We start from the raw sequence: 22,398 nt of genomic DNA, 5'->3' as shown, positions 1-22,398 counted from the left end.
CTGCAAACTCTACAGAATGTGTTATTAAATGTGAAGCCAGGAGGCATGTGAGAGGTATAAGAATTTAAAGTTTACCTGAAGTAACGGAGCATCTCTCATCTACTCGCTCTTTACAAAGCCAAGACATTTGCACCAACCAGCTAAGGGGAAAACTGACAAATTGAACTGATTGTACCAAGCATCTACATTTCCAGTACGGCCACAACTGGGAGATAATTGCCTGAGTTTTGCACTGTGAAGAGCAAATTTGACCTTATTTTTCCTCAGTTGACTGTAAAGGGCAGGTAAGTGCTCACCATAGAGACTCTAATCCTGCCTTCAGGGTTGGGGGTTGTTCAGTAGTAGGAAACCGTGGGCGTTTTAAGTGTGAAGTCAAAACCAAGATGTGCCTCTGGAAAGAAATTTCCCCCCCACCGTCACATTCATTATCATACGAAAATGAAAGCAGCACATTGCTAAACTTCTTTCAGTAAACATGCGATGTAGCTGGAAGAAAACAAGAAAGTTGTGGCATACAGCACTTCGGGTCTTGCACTCATCAGTAAGACAGTAGAGAACGAGTAAAAAGACCCTTGAAAATGCTGTGGATATGTCTCCCAACTGCATTGCTCTTTCTTCTGCGCCTCCCGTGCTTCCCTGGCCAGAACGGTACGTACAACAAAGATGCTGTTATACTTCACAGTTTTAAATCTTTCCTTTCCCCCCTCCGCTCCTCCTTAGTCTGTCTCAAGCAGGTTCCTGGCAAATTCAGCAGCAGCAAAAAGAGGTGGAACTTTGAAAAACATTCTCTGATTATCGAATGAGTTTTTAGAAAACAATTTAAAAGTGTGATCTGAACTTTTCTACACAGAAATTACACACTGTACAAGCAGCGGATTTCCCACTAATCCATCATGAACTATGTCTGTATTGTTAAGGTTGACAGGGGAGCCCACTACTGGATAGAAATAAGTATTGCTATTTACTAGAGATTATTATTGAAGGTGTAATAAAACCTTACTAGAAATAGCCAATGCTAAATATTGTTGTAGCTATTGAGAGTACAAGCTGAAGGCGGTGAAACTGGTGGGAATATTTATTTTGACATTCTTTAGTTAATATTTGTTGAGGGGACAATAGTGATTTCTGCAAATAGGCTGCTGGAGATGGATTTCCTGGGCTTTCCTTCCCCACTTGTAAAGGCTGAGTGCTCTGTGCTCTATGCTTCTTCAGCCTTCTCCATCACTCCATTTCTCTGCTGCTCTGGAAGGTAATTGCTGACAGCTCCTGGGTTGCCTTAGTTCCTTCTTTAGGTGTTGTAGGAGGAATGTCCTTGTGTCTGATGAGGTCAGATTGACCTACTGTATCTAAATTCCCATGATCTGGTCTGTCTTTCTTTGTTCCCTTATTAAAACAAATTGGTTTAAGTATGTAGGGATCCTTAGTTTGCTTGTCAACAGTGCATAATTCTCCCCTTTATAGACTATGTTTCTCCTAGGTATGCAATACTCTACATTTCATTGTTCTACCCTTGCTTTTTAATGTAATTTCTTTTAGGTGTTTCCTGTTTGATCCCTCTGTTCCTTGCTATTCATTGCATGAGTACATACTGTTCAGATTCTTTTGATATTGAGGTCATTTGGGAACTCAAAGGGTCTCATTACATATTTTTATACCTTCGTTTCTTAGCGTAGGCTGGAGTTGTACCTTCTGCAGTCTCTTCCTAAAAGGCTACACTACCCAGTTTCCTCATGCTTCTAAAGCCTCCTTTCTTTCTTTTTTTAACTTTTTTTTTAGAAAAAAGTGTAATTTTCTTCCATTCTCTGCCATTTTTTGATACTTTCGAATTCACTTTCTAATTCCAGATTTAGCTCCTCAACCAGCTCCAATTATTGGGCGGAGTTCAGTGAAGCCTGTATTTTGAGAATTAATGGGATCATACTGGGAAGCTACAGAGCAGACTAAATATTTTGAATGAGGAACAAGCCACTTTTTTGCTGAGGCCTTTTAAGCTTTGGGGAGATGTTGAGTTCAACAGTTCAACAGGCATGAAAGGCACTATAGGCTTCAGGGCAGCCAAGAGATGATAGATACAGGATAGCAAGCCCAAAGTCCAGTCTCAAATAGCAGTTCTGTTGATGGACTAGTTGTTTTTGAAAACTACTTTGATATTATTAATAGATCAAGAAGAACACTGATGTTATAATTCCAATTGCATTTCTTATTTTTAGGTGGAGAAAATGAAGAGTCAACAGACGTTATCAGTGTTTGGGAAGGAGAAACTATCAGCATAACTTGTTCAGTGAAAGGTTCAGAAAATGAAGTGGGAACATACTTGGCAACTAGCATACAGCCTGTCAATGTGGTATATGTTTCCAAGCAGAATACTGCGTATATCCTTCCTGCTTTGGCTAGGCGCACCAAATACTCAAAGGAAGGAAGGAATCTCAGGATAACTCTGCACAATGTACAGGAATCAGATTCTAATATCTACCAATGCACTACGTATGTTAAAATAAAAAACTACCACAAAAAGCTGTTTGGGAAGACAACCATAGTAGTGGTGAAAGGTACTGCAATTCCACCTTTTCTGTCATGAATTAATAACTACATCTGTATATTTTAAATCAAAGATTGGAAGAAAGCATAATGGGAGAGAGAATCTGACAAGACTTTCCCCATGTCTGCTCAGGTAGTGTACTGATTTGAAGGAAGCTGTGAGTCTGTTCTGTGAAAAGATGAAGAAGACACATTAGGTAGAACAGTACCAAGAAAACCCCCAGAACATCAATCCACAACAAATTTAACCCTAGCTACAGATTTTCACATGAGTCATAGGTTGCTGCAGCAGTTTGGAAACAGTGAGGACCCTTAGCTCTTTCCAAAACAATCTGTCCAATCTTTATGAATAGCTAGGAGACAATAAGCCTTTTTTTTGGTAGTGGTTTTTATAAATTGATTTTTCTTTTTACTATTTCATCTTCTATGACAAATTGATAATAACTGGGAAGTTGGTACTAGGCAGGGTTTGCAAGCTGGGCATCAGTGGATAAAGGGATGTGGGGTTTTTGTCTTCTTAACAGTTGATGAATGGGCACAAGTGTTCCTTCTGGCGGGCGTTTCTGGTTTTCTGGTTAGAGTTTTTTCCCTTTTTAAAAATTTTTATTATAAGAGGGTTGAGTGCCCAGTATTCTCTTTGGCAGCTTGATCCTCTATACACCTGCCCTCCTGATGAGACCCTCTAACCTGCTACAGCTTTCTCAAAAATCACAGAGTTTTCTTACTTTCCTGTCCCCAGGGCGTGCAAAACCTACTTGATGTGGGGTCAGTAGTAGCCATTTATATCTATGAAGAGTTATCAGGTCCTTCCTTAAGCTTCCCTTCTCAATTTTTTTGTCTGTTTTCTCAAATGAATTCCATCTTGTTGATTATGTACTGTTTCTGTAAATTATTTTATTAAATTACTTTGTATTTCTTTGTGATTCTGCTCCTCTTCTCTAAAATGCTTGCAACCTTCGCCGAATTACCTTTTGCACAAATGTGATTAATTCTGTCTTCGTTCCCTCACCCACATTAGATAATGTCAAAAGGGATGGGGCCTCTCCTTAGAGGAACTCAGTGAAACTTGTCTTCCCAGCTGGACAGCAAGCCATTAATAACTGCTTTTTGGAGACCACTTTCAACACTCATGGGACCCACATTGTATGATTTAATCCGGACCAATGGTCTCCAGACCAATGGTCTCCAGATCTTGCTGTAGCTTAATCTCATTTGAGAGAGCAGGCAATAATCCATTTCTCAAAGGCAAGCTGATGTAGCTGTACTCCCTTAGAAGAGTTCACTATATGTATTTTGTAGGTAGGTGGAGACTTTTTACAACCAGGTAAACATGTTTGATTAGTCCTACTTTCAGCAAAAACATGCTAGGTTGTACTGGAATGTATTTTTCTTCCAAAGACACACGTAAAGGTTGCCTCTAAAAAAATAATTTCATCTAAATTTCTGTGGTGTTTCTTCTGTCTTTGACCTCTGTGTTTGAATCACTGTATTTAATAGCTAATCCGCACCGTGTTAAGTATGTGGTAGCCATTAATCTCTCTTGTTTTTAGCTAAAGCCAGTGGAATTGTCGAACAGGCACCACTGTATGTGAATCCTCAGCAAGGCCAATCTGTCAACATTACCTGTGCATTGAAAACCCCACATGAAGATGAAGGGATCTACTTGCTCAAGACTCATGTGCAACCTGAACAAGTGCTATATGTTTCAAGTCAGAATGCTTCCACTGTTTCTCCTGCTTTTGCTAATCGTTTGGAGTATTCAAAGGAAGGAAAGAAAATCGTGATAACTCTACACAACCTATGGAGAAATGACAGTGACGTATATGTATGTGCTGGAGTAGTGAAAAACTCCTCTTTCCTCTCAGCAAGTAGAAGTGGCACCATGATGCTGATTAAAGGTATCCTTTTGCTTGTTCAATCGTAAATGACTATAGGCAGGTTGTAGTACAAAAGATGGACTAAAAGCTTGCAGAACCTTAGCCAGGACAGGAGAAGCACTAATCCATGGCTAGATTCCTTCCAGTACCTGGGAAAGCTTGGAGAGTGTGCTCAGACTCCTCTGTGCCCTGTTGTACTAGGACACAGACAGGCACTATGTTCCTACCTGCCTTGTACAACCAGAGGGGAATTATAAAAGAAAAAAGTTGCTACAATCCTGCATCTTAAAAATAAAACAAGTTCAGAATCAGATAACAAACGTTTTATTGTGTCTGTGAATAATCTGTCACTTTTAGGAAATGAATTGGTATTTTTAGCATCAGTTCTTTGACCTTCATGTGACATAAATGTCTTTTAGAAACCATTCGCTGTAGTGAGTCTTTGTGTTTAAAAATAGCTCAATTCACACTAGGGAGTGTGGAACAAGTCCTCAGGCACTTACTTAAAGTACCATAGATAATAGCAGAGATGATCTCACACACCCTTATTATACACTGAGCACACTGGGAGCATGATCCAAAGAGAGGGTTTTTTTCTTTCTTTTTCTGCAGGATAGTGGTGTAACCATTTGCTAAACGAAGACAAACCCAGCAATACAGTGCTTGGTTTTGATCTTACTGGTGTAATTTAACCCTGTGCATTGGGCTGTGATGCGATCTTTGGGTACTTAAAGTAAGGTTTACATAGGTCCTAAGAGTTGCAAAGGATTTATCTGTAGTCTGCCAAAAAGGCTGTACTCTCACTCTCTGCTGCTAAGCCATAACTGGTGCAACGATCCAGTAATATGGGTTGGGGAAAGCAGCATCTATCTGCACATCAAGGAACTGTCATGATTACAAGTATTATGTTATTCAGATATGGATTAATTGAGGTTTTAAAGAACACGTAACCCTTTCCACCAGCACCATTGTGCTCAGTGTACATGCTTCAGATCACAGTAGCCTCCTCCTCCTGCTATTCTGCTTGCAAACCTAGCTGTTTGCTGCAATTCCTATATACTCCTGGCCGAACCCTCAGCATTGCTGTAACACAGCAGTAAAACATTTTCTGTTTCCATCACAAGTGTGTGGTCCTACTTCTGATCAGTGCTATGGAAGCTACCACCTTTGTAGAGTGCTCCTCACTGACCCGCTCACATGCTATCTCTAGAAGAGCACAGAGAATAGCAGAAAGGAATACTAATGGGATGACAAATGTGGGTCTGTAGCATGCTGTTGATATCTGATTTTTTTTGCTGACCAGTGAGTAATATTTTATACATAATAAAAATAGAATTCTACCTCTTCATATTTATAATACTGATATAATTTTACAAGCAGAAGCAGAGCAGACAGACTGCAGGAAAAGTTCCTGGCTCATCTATGGTCTTATCACCGTGGTCATTCTGCTGCTTTCTGTGCTGATGTGCTGCACCTTGTACCGTGTTGATGTAAGTTGTTACGGTGCCAAAGCAAAACTGAATCCAGGTGGAGTGAATAGGTGCCTTTGATATTCTTTGTAAACAGTGACAGTCAAGCAAATGTTTGATAAACCTTAAGAATCATGGCTTTCTATTGTCTCCTTTTTGCCCTTGGTTAACGTCTCCTAGCTGTAAGCTCTTGGCAGTAAAGATTCTGTCGCCTTATGTTTCTGTAACTCTTCGTAAATGGGATATTGTTTGCCTTTTCATACCAAGCCTCAAGTAAGCCTCACAGTCAATAACACAGCCATGTGTTTGCATGTATTTCCCTGAACAGAGCACCTCAATTTTCTGTTTTTCTGCTTTTTTTTGTCAGTTGGGAATGGGACTGTATATACCAACCTTGTAATAGATGTAAGAGAATGTTTGGAGGAGAACATAGCATCATGTCTGAAAGTTGCTATAGGTGAACAATTTTACGCTGTCCTAGAAAAAAGGCAAACAAGAATTTTTTTCCTTTACTGGGATTATTTACACTCTCATTCTGCAACCAGTGCCCAGAAATTGTCTCTGATACATCCTTCTGCTCTATAAAAATGACTCAAAACTGACAGAGTATGGTTCACAGACCAGATCCTTTTCTTGTCTCTGCACTTCAGTACTGCTAAAACCCAGTGGTATAACATCATTCTCGCAAAGCCAAGAGGCCTTTTGGGACCTGTCGCTTGTGTAACCAGTAACAAACTAAGGATAAGCCTTATTTATGCTGTGGCGACAGTTACATCCAGCTCTTGAAGGAACTTTTGGTGAAATTACATCAGACTGACAATAGAAAGTTAAATAAATAGGTTGACAATTTCCACCTAATACTCTAAGCTCCCACTGGGTGCTGAGAGGAATCTGGAAAGTACATTTCCATTTCAAACAGATGGACTCTCAGATGTAAACTGACTCCTTGGTCAGACTTTTTTCAAGTTCTGTGCTGAATGGCTGTTTGTTTTGTTTTGCAGATGAAGAAATATTTCCAGAACAACCCCCCAGATATAGTATATGAAGACATGTCTTACCGTTTTAGACAAAACACCTTGCAGAGAGCCAACGCTTACTCCACTGACAACTAAGCTCCCGCCAGCTGGGACAGTGCATGGATCAACCATTCCTTTACAGGTCTCCCTCAGACTGCCTTAACAACCTGATATGGTAGCTGAACTGAAAAGCCTGTCACCTACCTTCTTCAGAGGAAAGAAAAACCTGCCTCATTTCCAAAGCTTTTTCTGTTTTTTGATCACTTGTAATTTTGGTTTTTTGTTAACGTACATAAAACGTAGAGAAACGCAGGTACCCTGCACATGTGTTTGCAGTTTAGGATGGAATGCAGTATTTTTTGGACTATACTTTTGGCTGGAGGCAGCATATGGACTCATTTCTTTGATTGATCAATAACCCTTTCAGGGAAGGTGGGATAGATGATGGAGAGGTCCAGCTCCGAGCTTTGGTAACTGCTCAGAAAGAGTGTAATATGCAGTGGATCCACATATGCATGGATTATAGTTCTCTTACGAATCCTCATGGGTCCACCCAAGAGCTCAGGTAGCAAAAACTACTCAAGAGTTACAGCAATGTGTTCTGAAGAGACTTCATAGACGTTGTGGCAGAGTATGTTACAAGTGAGGTGCTGCGTGTGTGGGAGATTACTTACTCAAACAGCACAATGGCACCAGAAAAATGCAGTCAAGTCTGGATTTCAAATTACGGCCTTCGTCAGAGATACTGGTATGATTGTGGTGGGTCTTGGTGTGATTGACATGCAAAATCAGCAGACTTGGGGCATGGTGGCATTTTGGGACAGCAGAAATATTTGTGACGTGCTGGAGTTGTCTCAAACTCCAGATGGTCTAGGACTACACAGCTGAATGCATTTCTCCAGGTCAATGAGTCTACACTGTACAGTACAAGGTGAACTGATCTGGGATAAAGCCAATGCCTGCATTCCAAGCTGGGTGCGGGTAAGTCAGATCCAAATCACTCTTAAAAAAGGAATTTGTCAAAAACATCAGCCAGGTAGGAGCTAAGTTTGGTTTAGTAATGGCTTAGGAGAAGTCGCTATGAGGAGCTTAACTGTCCTCTAGCTAAGCAAAGGCTACAGCTTTCTCCGGGGGTGTTTTGTTTTGCAAAGCTGTGTCTGCTGCAGAGAGTCAACAATTTGCATGCCCAGAGGAATATGAAATTGCCCAGTTCCGAGACAGGATAGACGGGGTTGACGTGTGATTTCTGGGGACAGGCTGACACTGGAATTTTTCTTTACTGATGTGTTTGTTTAGTTTTTTAGGGATTAGGGCTGGGTTGTCATTGATGAGAGCTGGAGCGGAGCCAGGCACAGGGGATTCTCCCTCTCTGAGGTGAGCTCTGCTGAGATCCCAGCTTGCTGAGCCAAGGCTGCCACTTGGGAGAGCCCATTTCCTTCCAGATCTTACTCCTGAAATGCTGTGCAACAGACCCAAAGGAGAAATCTGCTCACAGAGGTGGCTAATGGAGGGGATTTTACCTCCTAAGAGGTATCTATTGCTTGCAGACCCTGCAGTCTTCTCATAGCTGTACCTGAATAAAATTACATTTATGACTGGGGCTTTGTACAGTTGCTCTATGTTTTTATACATGTATTAAAGACTTTCATATGTCTTGCAAATGAACACTAGTTATTGAAGGGACTGTTTGTGCTAGTGGTTTTTTTGGTCGTTTGGGGTTTTCTGAATAGAGTTACTCAAAGGCTTGCTCCAAAACACCATGTAACTTGCTCCCAGCAACACCTCAACAGACATCAGATTTTCCCCTTTATTCACCAAATCTATGTGTGGTTTTGGGTGGTCTGGGGTTTGTTTGGCTTTTTTTGTTTCAAAACTAAGCACTGAAAAAAATACTAAAGATCCTGGAGGGAACAACAGCATCTGCACTGGGGTCACTTGGAAGGCCCTGACTCAGAGGCGACTGGGCCAGAGCAGACCCTGAGGGACACCGAGCAGAGGGAAAGCAAGACCAAGCCCAAATGTCCCCTGCAGCATTTAGAGCAATTCTGTCTGTCCTTGGACAGCCCCAGCTCAGGTGTGAATGTAGAGCTGGGGGAGATGATCTAACAAATTAGATACCAATCTAGGAACTAAAGTGCCGAAATCAGAAGTAATCACTTCTTATCCATTCTTATTTGTGAGAAAAGGTTCAGGTTTAGCTGAGAGAGGCAATACTCCCAGAGAGACAACGTCCAGAGGCTCAATATGAGCAAACTGGCACTGGAGATCAGCTTTCTGTAGCAATGCTACTGTGCAAACATGACCACAATGATGAAAAAAGAGAAGCTGTGAAAGGAAACAGCAGTGGAGGTGGTTGCTTTGGCTTGGTGTAAAGAAAAGAGAAAAAAAAAACCCTAGCTGAGGAAAATGACATTGAGACATGTCCAGAGTTGTAGCTGTGTAGGGGAATAGAGAATCAACCCCACAATCTACCCAAGCAGTGGTGAATGAGTTGCTTGAAGAGAATTGCTGCGGAAATTAGTTCAAGAGTGTCATAGAATCACAGAATGGTTTGGATTGGAGAGGACCTTAAGATCATCCAGTTCCAACCCCCTGCCATGTGCAGGGACACCTCACACTGGACCATGTTGCCCAAGGCTCCGTCCAACCTGGCCTTGAACACTGTCAGGGATGGAGCACTTACCACTTCTTTGAGCAACCTGTGCCAGGGCCTTACCACCCTCACAGGGAAGAACTTCCTTATCTCCAACCTGAACTTCCCCTGTTTAAGTTTAAACCCATCACCCCTTGTCCTACCACTACAGTCCCTGACGAAAAGTCTCTCTCTGGCATCCTTTGTAGGCTCCCTTCAGACACTGGAACCTGCTCTGAGGTCTCCACAGAGCTTCTCCAGGCTGAAGAGGCCCAGCTTTCTCAGCCTGTCAAAATGTCAGAGTAAGGGGTTGGGTTTTTAGCTGTTTAGGAGTGTTGAAGGGGTCCTAAAATGCAGCCTGGAGGCAGGCAGACCTCCACAAGCGACGACAGAGTTGCTCTGGGATTATCCTGTTGCCTTTGCTGTTTTTCTGTCTCCTGTCCCTGCACCGGGGAGGGAAATGCAGTATAAGGCTCTGAGACTGGGCCAGGATCCAGAGCAATGAGAATGGTATCAGGGTATTAGTGAGGTCCCACCCGATTTCATGGGATAAATGACAGAAATTCCTGCTGGGAGCAGAGCAGCCTCAGGTTGGGGAGCAGAACTGCAGCTCTGCCATGAGAGTTTACCAAACAGGGATGGAGGAAGCCAAGGCAGCTAGGAAAGGGCAGTGTGTCAGAAGCAGAAAAAGCATAACAGACAAAGGCATAAGCCATGTCAGAAGTGACTCAGGGGGCTGGGTCTATATGGAACAGCCTTTGCTGAGCTCTTGGGAAGGGGAGGGCTCATCAGAAATAATCTTTCATTATTTGCAAACCTGGAGAGATCAGCCAACATATGTAGATCACTGCTGGTACAGCACATAGGCTCAGTAACATCGAACTGAGGAAAGCATTTTAACCCTTTGACTAAAGTGCGTCTGACAAGTACATGCTTGAACTCGGAAGGCAAGGACATTGACAAGACGAGTTGAGGCACAGAACATTTTCCAGGAGGGCAGTATGTGAGGTAGAAGTATGTCCTCTTGTTGTGCCTTATGATACACAGTAGAACACTGGATTATTTCTAGTGACTGTCCTGAAAACAAACATATGCTCGCAGCAGCTGTAGATGCTGCATGACTTATTTCTCATGCCTACATCGTTATTGTTGCCTGAGGTTAGTTTCTTCCACCCATCTGTCACTGGTTGCTCCTTGTGATCATTATTCCATCTAACAACTTACACAGGAGATTTACTTGGAGGATATGACCAAGCTATGTCCATCGCTGCTGGCTCTGGTGAAGGTGAGCTACTGACTGGTGACTTCTCAAAGCCCCTGTGTTAGTGAAAAAAACATTCCTATTCAACATTTGTGAGCGCTTGTTTCACAAGGCATTTAGTTTCTTTTTGAATGTTTGGTAACACTCAGCTCACAATTAGCAGTCCGCTTACAGTCAAGTCGAAAACATGCAGGGTTTTTCTGGCAGACAGATTTGGCTTTCACACAGTTTAGAGCTCTGAAGTGCTGAAAATGCTTTCTTGGTGCCACTTTATTAACCTGACGTCTCTGGTTAATATGCTTCTGCTCTAGTTAACGAACTCTTCTGCTGCCTGATATCTAATTTAAAGAGTATTTGTATTGTCGTGCATGGTTTTAACAGTATTTGGAATGCTTCAGTAGTGAAGTATTGGCTATGAGCAGCATGCAAGAAATCTTCCAAATGCCACTTGAAATCTTAACAGGTTTTAACTTACTTTTTGGTATATCACTGATAGTACATTACTGATCTTATAACTCTCTCATATAGTCAGAGTATCCTACCTTGTCTACAACATTTAGGCTTACTAGTAAGAGATCACAATTTTCATTCAAGAAAGTGAAATAAAGCAACCAGCCTAAATGTTGAACAGGGTGAATAAACCACTTTGTCCTAAAATTAACGTTTTAAAGGGTTGTCTTCATCTATCTTGTACAAGCAGATTATCTCTTCATCTTGAGGGCAGGAGAGGACTCTACTACTTATAAATAAACTTCTAGTAGGGCTGAATGAACTCTCTTAGTGGTGAAGAGTCCTTCCTGTGCTACTACCTCACAAGAACAATTTTTTTGGGTGGTATTTGACTGCAACTGGCGTGTTTCTGAAACTCTCCCCAGAGATCATGTCCATGTCCTCAGAGAAGATATCCACCTCAGGTATTACAAATGGTCTGCTATACTCTTGTGCTTCTGACTGTAATGAGAATAATATCTAAACATTGCAGATGCCAAGTGGAAGATGCTCTCTCACTCTGTGGATTAGTAACAGCAATTAATAGCTCTCTGTTTGGTCCATCTCCTTCTAACACAGTGGAAAACTACATGTTAGTTTCTTCAAGGAATCTGGCCAAGCTCTGGGGTTCAGGAGCCACTACTGCACCCACAAACCCATTAAGACACGAAGGGCTAAATTATGCAGCCTTCTCTCATACATGTTGTAAAACCTGACACTGGGGCTACTTAGAATCATAGAATCATAGAATAGTAAGGGTTGGAAAGGACCTTAAGACCATCTAGTTCCAACACCCCTGCCATGGGCAGGGACACCTTGCCCTAAACCGTGTGGCTCAAGGCTCTGTCCAACCTGGCCTTGAACACCGCCAGGGATGGAGCATCCGCAACCTCTCTGGGCAACCCATTCCAGTGCTTCACCACCCTCACTGTAAAGAACTTCTTCCTTATATCTAACCTAAACTTCTCCTGTTTAAGTTTGAACCCATTACCCCTTGTCCTACCACTACAGCCCCTAAGGAAGAGTCCCTCCCCAGCATCCTTATAGACCCCCTTCAGATACTGGAAGGCTGCTATGAGGTCTCCACGCAGCCGTCTCTTGTCCAGGCTGAACAGCCCCAACTCTCTCAGCCTGTCTTCATACGGGAGGTGCTCCAGCCCTCTTATCATCCTCGTGGCCCTCCTCTGGACTCGCTCCAACAGCTCCATGTCCTTTTCATGCTGAGGACACCAGAACTGTATGCAGTACTCCAAGTGAGGTCTCACAAGAGCAGAGTAGAGGGTCAGGATCACCTCCTTCGACCTGCTGGTCACGTTTTTTTTGATGCAGCCCAGGATACGGTTGGCTTTCTGGGCTGCAAGCGCACACTGAAGCTGGCTCATGTTAAGCTTCTCGTCAACCAACACCCCCAAGTCCTTCTCTGCAGGGCTGCTCTGAATCTCTTCTCTGCCCAACCTGTAGCAGTGCCTGGGATTGCCCCGACCCAGGTGTAGGACCTTACACTTGGCTTGGTTAAACTTCATAAGGTTGGCATCGGCCCACCTCACAAGCGTGTCAAGGTCCCTCTGGACGGCAGAGGACTTGTACAATGCTTTAGCAACAGGAGTAATCATTTCACCCTCATATGGCAGAATTTCTTACTCTGCTCCAGTATGAAAGAAGAGAAGGAGAGCTTTGGTTTTTGGGGTGCTCTTTCTCTACATATAATCGTTTTACGACTCTGAGACAAGTCTTCTGAGAAACTACAAATGTCAGCTCACGTTGTGCAAGCTGAAGGGTGATTAACATTTGAGGTATAGCTGTGTTCTCATCTGGCTTAAGGGTGGCTGCTGAGATGACATTTTGCCCAAATGTCCCTGACTTCTAGGAAAGAAACTGATTTCAAAAACATTCTGTGACATCCCTGTGGATTTCTCTGTTACTCTCATACACTGTAACGCTCATAGTGCAAGCTTTTGTAGAGTCTCATAAAAGTAGTGGCAGTCAGAGACTAAACGCTAACAGCTTTTGGACTCAAACCTCTTTCTTTCAAAAGGGAAACAAGTTCAAGGTTTCAGGAAAGCCACTAACAAGAAACTTGGCATGTATGTGTGTCCGCACTGCAGATGAGGAAACTACAGTTCCTAATAACTAAAATTAAATGGCTAAAACGAAAATCAGGCCTTTCTCAGAGCTGTATGTTCCTCCCTTGCAGAGGCTGTTTTGGAAATGAAGTTGTTGTATGCAGAAATACATAACTCTATTTCTGTCTTACCCAAAACAGGAAATAGAGGAGAGTTTCTAAGAAGTTTTATGCTCACAGAGAAACAAAAAGTGCAAACTGAGGCTTTGCAACTTTTAGACTTGTTCAGAATTAGGTGAGTCAGGAGGGATCCATCTTCAAAAGAATGACTGTTGTTTTCCTGATTCTTTGTTGGTAAATCTCACCATTATGATCATGGCAAGTTAGCAAATAGAGCACTTGGCTGGAGGCAGAGATGGGCTGTTCTTTCAAAGCTAGTTATTCAACGGCAAGCTCTAACACTTGGACCTGAAGGTGGCAGTAACAATCATAATAAAAGTAACTACATTCATTAATAACATGCTTTCTTCAGCTACCTTCTCTTAGGCTGCTCTCATGCCTCAAGATAAAGAGTGTGGTCTTTGTGGTAAAGATATCGAAGTCAGGCTGCCACAGGGATGCTTGAGGTGTTGTGTTTCTATCTGCCACTCAGAATTGCCTCAAAGTTGGCTGATTGGTGGTCTGGCTTATCACCATTGTGAGAAATGGACTTGCAATGACATTCTGGCAGGAGATTGTGGTTCCTTTGTGCTCAGAAGGGCTTTTGCACTGCTTCTGCAGAGCAGAAAAGCTCAGGTACATAATAAGCTCACTGCACACACAGTCTTGCTCGTCCTTCTCTGAACCGTTATCAGCAGGCGACCTGGCCTGTGGTCCCCCACTGTCCCTCTCCCACGTTGTGCTCTGTAGTACGGTTTGCTGTGGCCATTAGGTTAGTCAATGGAAACAGTTCCTTGCTGGCCCAAGACCAGCCTGTGCCGATAATGCTTTCCTTGTGATTTACTACAAGCGTATGTCAAGCACAGGGTTCAGGTCATAATAAAGAACTGTGTGAAAACATAAATGTGCCTTGCAGGCTTACCACAGCCCTGTGCAGCTCTGATATAGCTCCTGCAATCTGGGCAGAGCTATAATGGCCGGTATTTGAATAGGGCTTGATATAGTCAGGGCATTATGCATTCACTAATGAACTCAATCTTCTGCTTTTTTCCATTTTAAAGAAGAGAAACTGAGGTACTAAATAGCTGATGTCACTGGACCAAGCTGAGGCTGAGTCAGGCAGTGGGCAGTTTTCACACCTGTGTATCATGCAAGCCCTCCAACATAGACATGTCCTTCATATTTCTATTCTGTTATTACATGGAATGAAATAGAGGAGAGTAATGTGACAATCAAACCTGTTCAGCTGTGAGCTGGCATCACTTTCGTTGCTTCACATTTAAAGGGTTTGATTTTTAATCTTTGATCTCACCTTCTTCCTAGCACAAAGACATAAGAGAAAGCACCTCCTAATTTTACACGATACCTGCTTTTTGTTTGCAGTAGAACTTTTGGCAAGTGCCAAGTGGCACATTGTAAGTGGCTGGTCTCTGTGGCTGGTGACTATAACATCTGTCACCAAAACGATATCATGCGGTCACCTTGCTCTATCAGTCACAAATGATAAGATCTGAGATTTTCTCTTTTGCTGTGGTTTAGGGAGCTCAAATAGCACCTCTGACATAAGAGTGGAGATTTGGCATATGATGTTTATGACCACTTACATATCCTGCCGAGAGAAAGAGCCTTTCAGCTCACACACTATATCACTTTATTTGGGCATTTCTACATGACACTTGTACATCTCTCTTCTGTGTGTGGCTAGCTCAGATATTAGCAACAATCTGGCTTTTACAGCCCTAACTTCCTTCTGGGCTCAGAGATGCTGCTCACAGTTAGACCACTTCAGATACAGAGTCGTTCTTAGGGCTTGTGTGGGTATTGCAGACAACGTGTTGCAGGGTATGTCGGTATCTCAGTGTGGAGGTTGTGGAGACACATCAGTTGACAATGCTCAACCACTGATGCAGCAGCACTACCTTTCACAAGGCTTGGCATTTGCACAGATCCTGAATAAATCCACTGGCATCTGGGATGCACTGAGCTCCAGGATGCCTCAGCTCTGTTGTTATCAGTGCCTGAGCTTGCTAGGCTAAACCTATGCGTCTCATCTGCTGTGTAGATGCACCCTGCGCAACATAGATTCACAAAACCCCATCCTGACAAAGTGTCACGAGAGAAATGCCACGGTCTGGAGTATTAACAAAGAAGCTGCTTAAGAGGCAGAGACTAAATAAAAATTTATGTGTGGGTGCTTGGTTTTGGTTTGTTAGAATTTAAGCAGAGCTATTTCAGTGGTAGAAATTGCTGGATGGAAAAAATCATGCTCTTACATATATAGCTATCTGTCTGCTTGGGCTCAAAAGCATTCAACAGCTATGTTTGAAGGGTTAGAAGGAAAGTGGGGGTATTCACTGCAGTACTGGGCACTTTCAGGTGTGAGCTCAAGACTCAGAAAGTTGAGATGGAAAATGTTACGCAGTACTCAGTTCTTTTAAAAGCTGAGCAATTACTTTTGTGCAGCTACCCTTGTGCAGTGATCTGTTGTGCTTTCTGCCTGCCAGCCCTGGACTTCTCTTGAGCACAGACTGTGCCGGTCACTCTGAGCTGTGATGTGACACTCATGATCTGCTGTTGAATGCTGCCAGCTCTTAGGTGGCCCAGCTGGGTGATCATCCCAAGGTTCACACTAATATGCTAATATGAAAGAGGTTCCTTGGAATGCTCTTCAGCCCGAGTCATACATGGTCCAATCTACAGGTTATTTGTGGTCATTTAGACAGTATATCATCAGTTCTGAAATGTCCTTTCCTGGTTGAAAGATTCTTTGCTCTTTGAAGTAACTTTTTCATGGTAAGTTTTAAACATGCTCAGCTATACATACATTCCTTGTTAAGTGACTCTAATTTCCTTGCATTACACAGCTGGGTATAGAGGCCATTGCAGATCAGCAGGAAGCAGGAAACTAATTCCCTGCTTCAGGTTCCCTGGGGGTTAAATGGACATGTAATGAGGTGCAGCTGAGGCTGCCTTTGGGTGCACAAGGATTTTCTATATAAAACAGAGGAGCAGAAAGAAGAGAGGCTGGCTTGTTTGAGCCAGTAGCCGGGTGTTTTTGGTAAGTAAGTGCTGTATTATTCTTGTCAGGTGTTAAAATGCATTATCAAAGTTATACAAAAACATTCTCTAGTTTTGTTGTACATTTCCTTCTTTAGTTTTTGTATGTCTTTGTAGCAATTGCAGGTCCTGCAACTCTAGGTTAGAAATACTGATAAAATGCAGTTTTTTGCCTCCTGGGGTGTTTATGGGGCAGAACCTGGCTAGAGGGGTGCATGAAGTCCTGCTGCTGTATTCCAGCAGAAGTTTGATCTCAGGACAACCCAGCTCTGTGTGTAACCTGCTGTGTTAAATGTGTGAAACATGCACTCATGTGAGCAGGTAGACAATGAATTTGTGATAATTATCAGTGCAAAGGCTTCCTGGAAAGAGCAGGAGAGATTCAGAGCTACAGTCACTGGGATGTTGGGAAAAAGCAGGAAGTGAAGGTGATATTCTGCTCCAGGTGTAGTGTTGTTTGTAAGAAGGTTGCTGTACTTTCCTGTTGTCTCTAGTAAACCCAGCAATCACCATGTTTCTGAGCTAGCATTGTGCTCACTCTGGAAGTGGTCTCAACCATGCTAGCAAGCAAATGAGGTGCTGTTATAGCCGTTTGCCTCTCTGCAATGTCTTAGTTGCTGTTGTAGATGCAGCAACTGCAACTTCCATCTTACCTATCAGCTGTTATCCACTCCCTGATACAGCACTTTCTCTGTATCTGTCCTTTGTCTAGAAGGTGCCTAAATTAACCCCTGAGGTAATATTCCCCTTTTCAACTATGCAGTAAGACTGCAATCAGAAGAGCAGGCACATGCACTGCCTGAGCAACTAGAATCTGTTGTGAATTTTTCCATGCCTCTGTTGGCAATATATTTCTTCAGCAGCAAGTTTAATCTGTAAGAGTTGGAAACTGCATTTCTAGTCTTTAGTCTTTTCCTCCCCACTTTTGTGTGTTATTCATTTCCTTTGCAGCAAAACAAGGCGTGTATTCAAGAACCGCAAGAACAACAAGCATTAGCTCTGTGGTTCTTCAGCTTACTACATCAAATTGCAGTTAAATCTACCTTAACACTGTTGAAAAGCCTGGCTGGTTGAGCAGAAAGGGAGAGAAGGGTTGTTACTATGAGATTCTTTACAGCTGGAGGAAAAGGAAATACCAGAGGTTATTAGAAGGAAATCTGTACTTAATACTCTATGGTATCAAGTTACTTTTCTTTTTGCTTTTTTTCCTATCTGTGAAAGCATGTTTGAAAGACTTTAAATGGTGGATATTATAGCAGGAGTTGGCATTAATACTTAAGAGGAAAACTTTTGATCACATATTGGTGTTTAATAGTGTAATAGTATAAAGGTTTTTATCAATATGTGTTCCTATGCTTGGTTTGAGACACCACTTGCCACCCTTCTTGGCCTCCCCATTAACCTCCCCATCAACGATGGAGGGAACCCACTGGCTTGTTAAAAAATGTCCTTTGAAGATAATAGAAGACGACACAAGCTGTTACTAGAGCATGGGAAGAGGCATCTTAAAGGATGCTGAAGTAATGGGTTAGGGCCAGCAAAGAAGATCAGAGCTGATACAAGTGTAGGGCTAGAAAGGACTGTGAGAGGTTGCCTGGTCCACGCCTCTACTACAAAGCATAATTATCTGTGTCTAGGTTTAGACCATCCCAGGAATTAGGTGCTTGCTCAACCCGTTCCTGAAGGCTCCTGCCGGTGGCATAATTCAAAGTCTGTGCTGGAATTTAATTTGTTGTAACTTGTATGACCTGATATCGAGCTGTGCTCAACATACAGCGTGTAACTAGGAGTGTCAGGCAAACAAAACTGCTCTGTTCTTTGACTACTATCAGTGATAGGGTTTGGCCCAGAATAGGGGACCTTGGAGGTACTGCTGCTGAGGAGAGATCTTGTACAGGGCCAGTAGCAACATGAAATAGTTATTATGAGAGAGATATTACTGATGTGCAATTTGTGCTTAAAAAGAAAACGTAATTTCTAAAGCTGTTTAAGACAGAACAGGTAAATATATCATGTGGAAAGACTTGATCTGCTAACAGGGACAGACCAATTCACCTGCCAGTGAACATTACAGTGCTCCCTTGCTGGACAATGGAAACAGAAGCTGTCAGTTGTGCTCTTGCATGTCAGCATCAGTGTCTAAATCTCCAGAGCTTTCTGCATGTACATACAGACACATGTGCTGTGAAGGTGTGCTCCCCACCTTCCACACTGAGCCTATTCCTATCAAATATTCATCAGAGGAAGATTTTCATCTGTACATTCTGCATTTTTCAGTCTGAGAAGTATTTTGGTGACTTTCATGTTGCCTACAGGATTTAGATACCAGGGATAAAACTGAAGCCTCTTAAATTTTCTGCATTTAGGATTTCTGCTTCATTAAAATTCTTTTGAAGATTCGTCTTGACGATAGATCTTTAACTTGGAGTCTTCCTCCCAGGAAAAATGAGCTTGCAACTGAAGACAGATGAACCCACTCAAGAGAAAGCCCTCTAATTTGACCATCAGCCATGTGTGGATGATGCAGGTGCCTATATTTCTTTTCAATATTTGCCTTGCCCCAAGGGCCTGTATTTAACCCCAGTGTGTAACAGTAATGCTGCTTCCACATGCTTGCCCAGGACAAAGAGAGTACCCTTCTTTGAGTAATTCTTTGAGACACTAACAAAACAGACAATATTGGTCCAGTTTGAACCGAGTTTTAAACCGTAAAAACTTGGGTTTATGTACAAAATGTTGGTGTAGTATGTTACAGTGCCTGATTTTTCAGAGACTGGAGAGCACCTGACTTGCTTTTCCTGGCTTCAACATCCATATATAAGAGGTCAGATTGTTTGTTACCTTTCTTCTGCTCTCCTTTATGTGCCACAAAGAAGAACAAGAGGCACCAAGGTGGTCAGAATATCTTTGGGTGAGTGATGTATAGACTCGTGCACAGCTTCCTATTTACTGGATTTGGTAGAGTAAGACTTACATTATGGTTGACTTCTAATGCAAAATACTAAATGAGAGAAACAGCCTCTGTTCTGAATGCAGCCTGGGTAGGCTGGTTCCAAAGGACACAGGCTTTCGCTGGGACTGGGGGTGGTGCTTAACATCTTTTCAGCTGTTTGTTGCAAACATTCACCATTTCTGACTTCTAGGGGGAATAAACTTGATGCACATAACTGTCTGATAGGAAGCAGATGGATAATTAAATTATGGCATTTTCAAGGATCACTTGCTCTGAGGAATCCCACCTGGGAAAGGCAGGCAGACTTGCTTTGCAGACTGCTTTGAGGAGCTCTTCGGTTGGTTCCTTAGTTCTTAAAAGAAAAATTCCCAACTTCATCTGTTTATGTTGGAGTCTGTTGTGATTGTATCTCACTGGTTTTGCATCAGCAAATCTTACTTCAGTTTAGCAAATGTATTAAAAAGAGATGAGCTAGTCAAGTGCTCTTAGTAGAAGCCCTTGGTACTCGGGTTGAGTGTAGGATGAATGTTTTGATCTGTAGAAAATGAAAGCTATTAGAACAATACTTATTTTAAACCACAAGCAAAAGGCAGCAGCTTAGTAGACTAAACTAGAACTCTTCAAATCTTGTAGACAAACACGAGACACTCACAGAGCTGTTGAGCTTTAGCAGCAGTCATTAAATCTCTCTTTATAATGTGTCTGCCCCATGCGTGTGTTTTTGGAGCTGATGTTGTGGGTATGTGTGTAGGAAGAGTTTGTCCAGATTCTTATCTGTGCTTCTTATGTGGTAACTTTTCTAGTACAAGGACCTCAACAAGGAAGAGGAGATAGATTGATTCTCATAGTTGGAGGAACAAACACTGCACAGGTCTTCATTCTTCAGCAACATTTCAAGTTGCTGTACTGAGTGCTGAAACTAACCTTAAGACACCTGATGTGGTGGTGTCCAAAAGCTGCCAAAGTGTCTGCATACAAAATGGCTGCTGCCATGGAAGCCTTACAAAAGCTCCTTGCTTCTGTCTCTCTTGGTCTATGCTAACTGGGCTTCTGTCTCTCTTGGTCTATGCTAACTGGCCTTTTACACCATAGGCCAACTAGTGACTAGCAATAGCTTGACCTAGACTGTTTTGCCAACCTTTCAAGAAATGGGTGGGAAATCAGAGAGTTTAAAAACACAATTAAACAAGTGATATAAATGTTTTAGACAGGCTTCCTCTTGAAGACGTAGACATGACTTTCAGTTATCTACAATGGAGAAGTGTACCTCCAAGGATGCTTTTAAAGTCTGCAGAAGCAGCAGGATGCTTACAGCAAAAGATCCTGAGGAGCTGGATGTGTCATACAGAAGAAAACACATCAAACCATGCTACAGTCTATTTCTCTCCGTGGACTATAACAGACAAACAATCAGTTCAGGTGCTGATGTCCACACTGTGGATAACAGTTTGGACTGGTGGAACCCAGCCTGTGCAGCAGAGTCTGTTTCCAAAGCGTTGGCAGTGGAGCTGGGAACATCGCAGCAGCACTGGCATGTGGGGGAGAGGGTTGAAAACAATGAAGCAGCTTCCAGTGGCTTCATTCCTATTAGGGCGTTCATGAAAGGGCTTCAGTATGCTTTACACTGAGAGTGGAAGAGACTGTCGTTAATTAAATAATTAGCTGTTTAAGATGTATTTATTAGGGCTTAACAGCCAGGCCACAGATATACATCAATTACAGAGCCACAATATCTGCAATAAATGTTTCTCACCCCATAATCAAATATGGCTTAATTAGGCAATGCTGGGAGAACAGTCATAATAAATAGAGTGGGTAAGACTTGCCTTTATAATTGAGATTTAATCAGAGGACTCTTGTATGTTCATTGAATAATTGATTATTCTACACATTTATCAAGGATTAAAAACTCAGTGGTAGATATGCAAATCCCCTTGTATTAAATACATCTGAAATTCTCAAATACCATTTAATGCATATTAACATTCTGATGAAATCTAAATGACATGCACATTGTAGATCTCTCTCCTGCACTATGCTGGTTTTATTGCTATTTGTCGCTTGGTTTTCTCAAGCTAAACTGTTTGTGTGTTTGTTGCTTTGTAAGTGGTTGTAGGAGATGGACAGAAATATGCCAAGGGGAAGTGAAAGGGAAATGGCATCTTGTGCATTCCCGGAATGAGCAAGCTATCCCAGATGGAACAGCAGGAAGTATCTTTGCACTGGCTGCTAGTGAGCAGACTAAATGAAATGAAGCAGCTGAACACATTGAAAGATGCAGTAACTCTTCCTGAAGAGTTTCTATCATACTTAATTCTACACTTAATAAAACAAGCATGTAGAAATGTCCATGGTCAAATAGAAAATAAAAAACCCTGAAACAAAAAAGAAGAGCCATGTGCAGAAGCCTTAATCATTATGTGAGATGTGGATGAGCACTGCCAATGCTCTCTAAGAACCAACCATCACATGTGTCCTGCTGCTTGCTTGCACTTGTTGTTGGAGAGTCACCACCCCCTGTAAAGCTCATGAGAAGCAGCCCTGGGCCTGCTGGGGGAACACTTTCTCAAAGGAGGTTTACCTTACTCAAGTCAAGTGAAAGCACAATTTAAACCAAGGATGGGTCACAGGATTGCAGCTTGGTAAATCCCCTTTGCATTTGTATGTGGTGCAGCTTGTCCCCTGTCACATGGAGCTCTGGGAGCACAAAGCATCTCTGGTTCTTGCAAGCAAAGCACAGAAATGTCATAGGTGGGAGACACACCAGGCTAATAGAACTTAGTAAAAGTTTAACTCTTCATAGCAGAGTGCTGGTAACAAGAGAGCTGTTGGTATTTAATTCTGAACTGATACTTTCCTGTGCTTGTGATTCATGCTGGGCAGTC

General features: G+C 42.4%; 1 protein-coding gene across 1 annotated transcript; it reads left to right on the top strand.

Moving 5' to 3' along the window:
* The first annotated feature begins 516 nt into the window (after positions 1 to 516).
* CD7 (CD7 molecule) lies at positions 517 to 8,507 on the top strand. Its single transcript, XM_030506474.1, has 4 exons — positions 517 to 648; positions 4,089 to 4,436; positions 5,796 to 5,905; positions 6,886 to 8,507. Exons 1-4 carry the CDS (start codon positions 579 to 581, stop codon positions 6,994 to 6,996), a joined length of 639 nt encoding a protein of 212 aa, XP_030362334.1. The 5' UTR covers positions 517 to 578; the 3' UTR covers positions 6,997 to 8,507.
* The last annotated feature ends 13,891 nt before the right edge of the window (positions 8,508 to 22,398 follow it).

Source organism: Strigops habroptila, chromosome 14, assembly GCF_004027225.2.
Source record: "Strigops habroptila isolate Jane chromosome 14, bStrHab1.2.pri, whole genome shotgun sequence".
NCBI lineage: Eukaryota > Metazoa > Chordata > Aves > Psittaciformes > Psittacidae > Strigops > Strigops habroptila.
The sequence above is the reverse complement of the archived record's forward strand: the minus strand, read 5'-3'. Positions and strand labels throughout refer to the sequence as shown.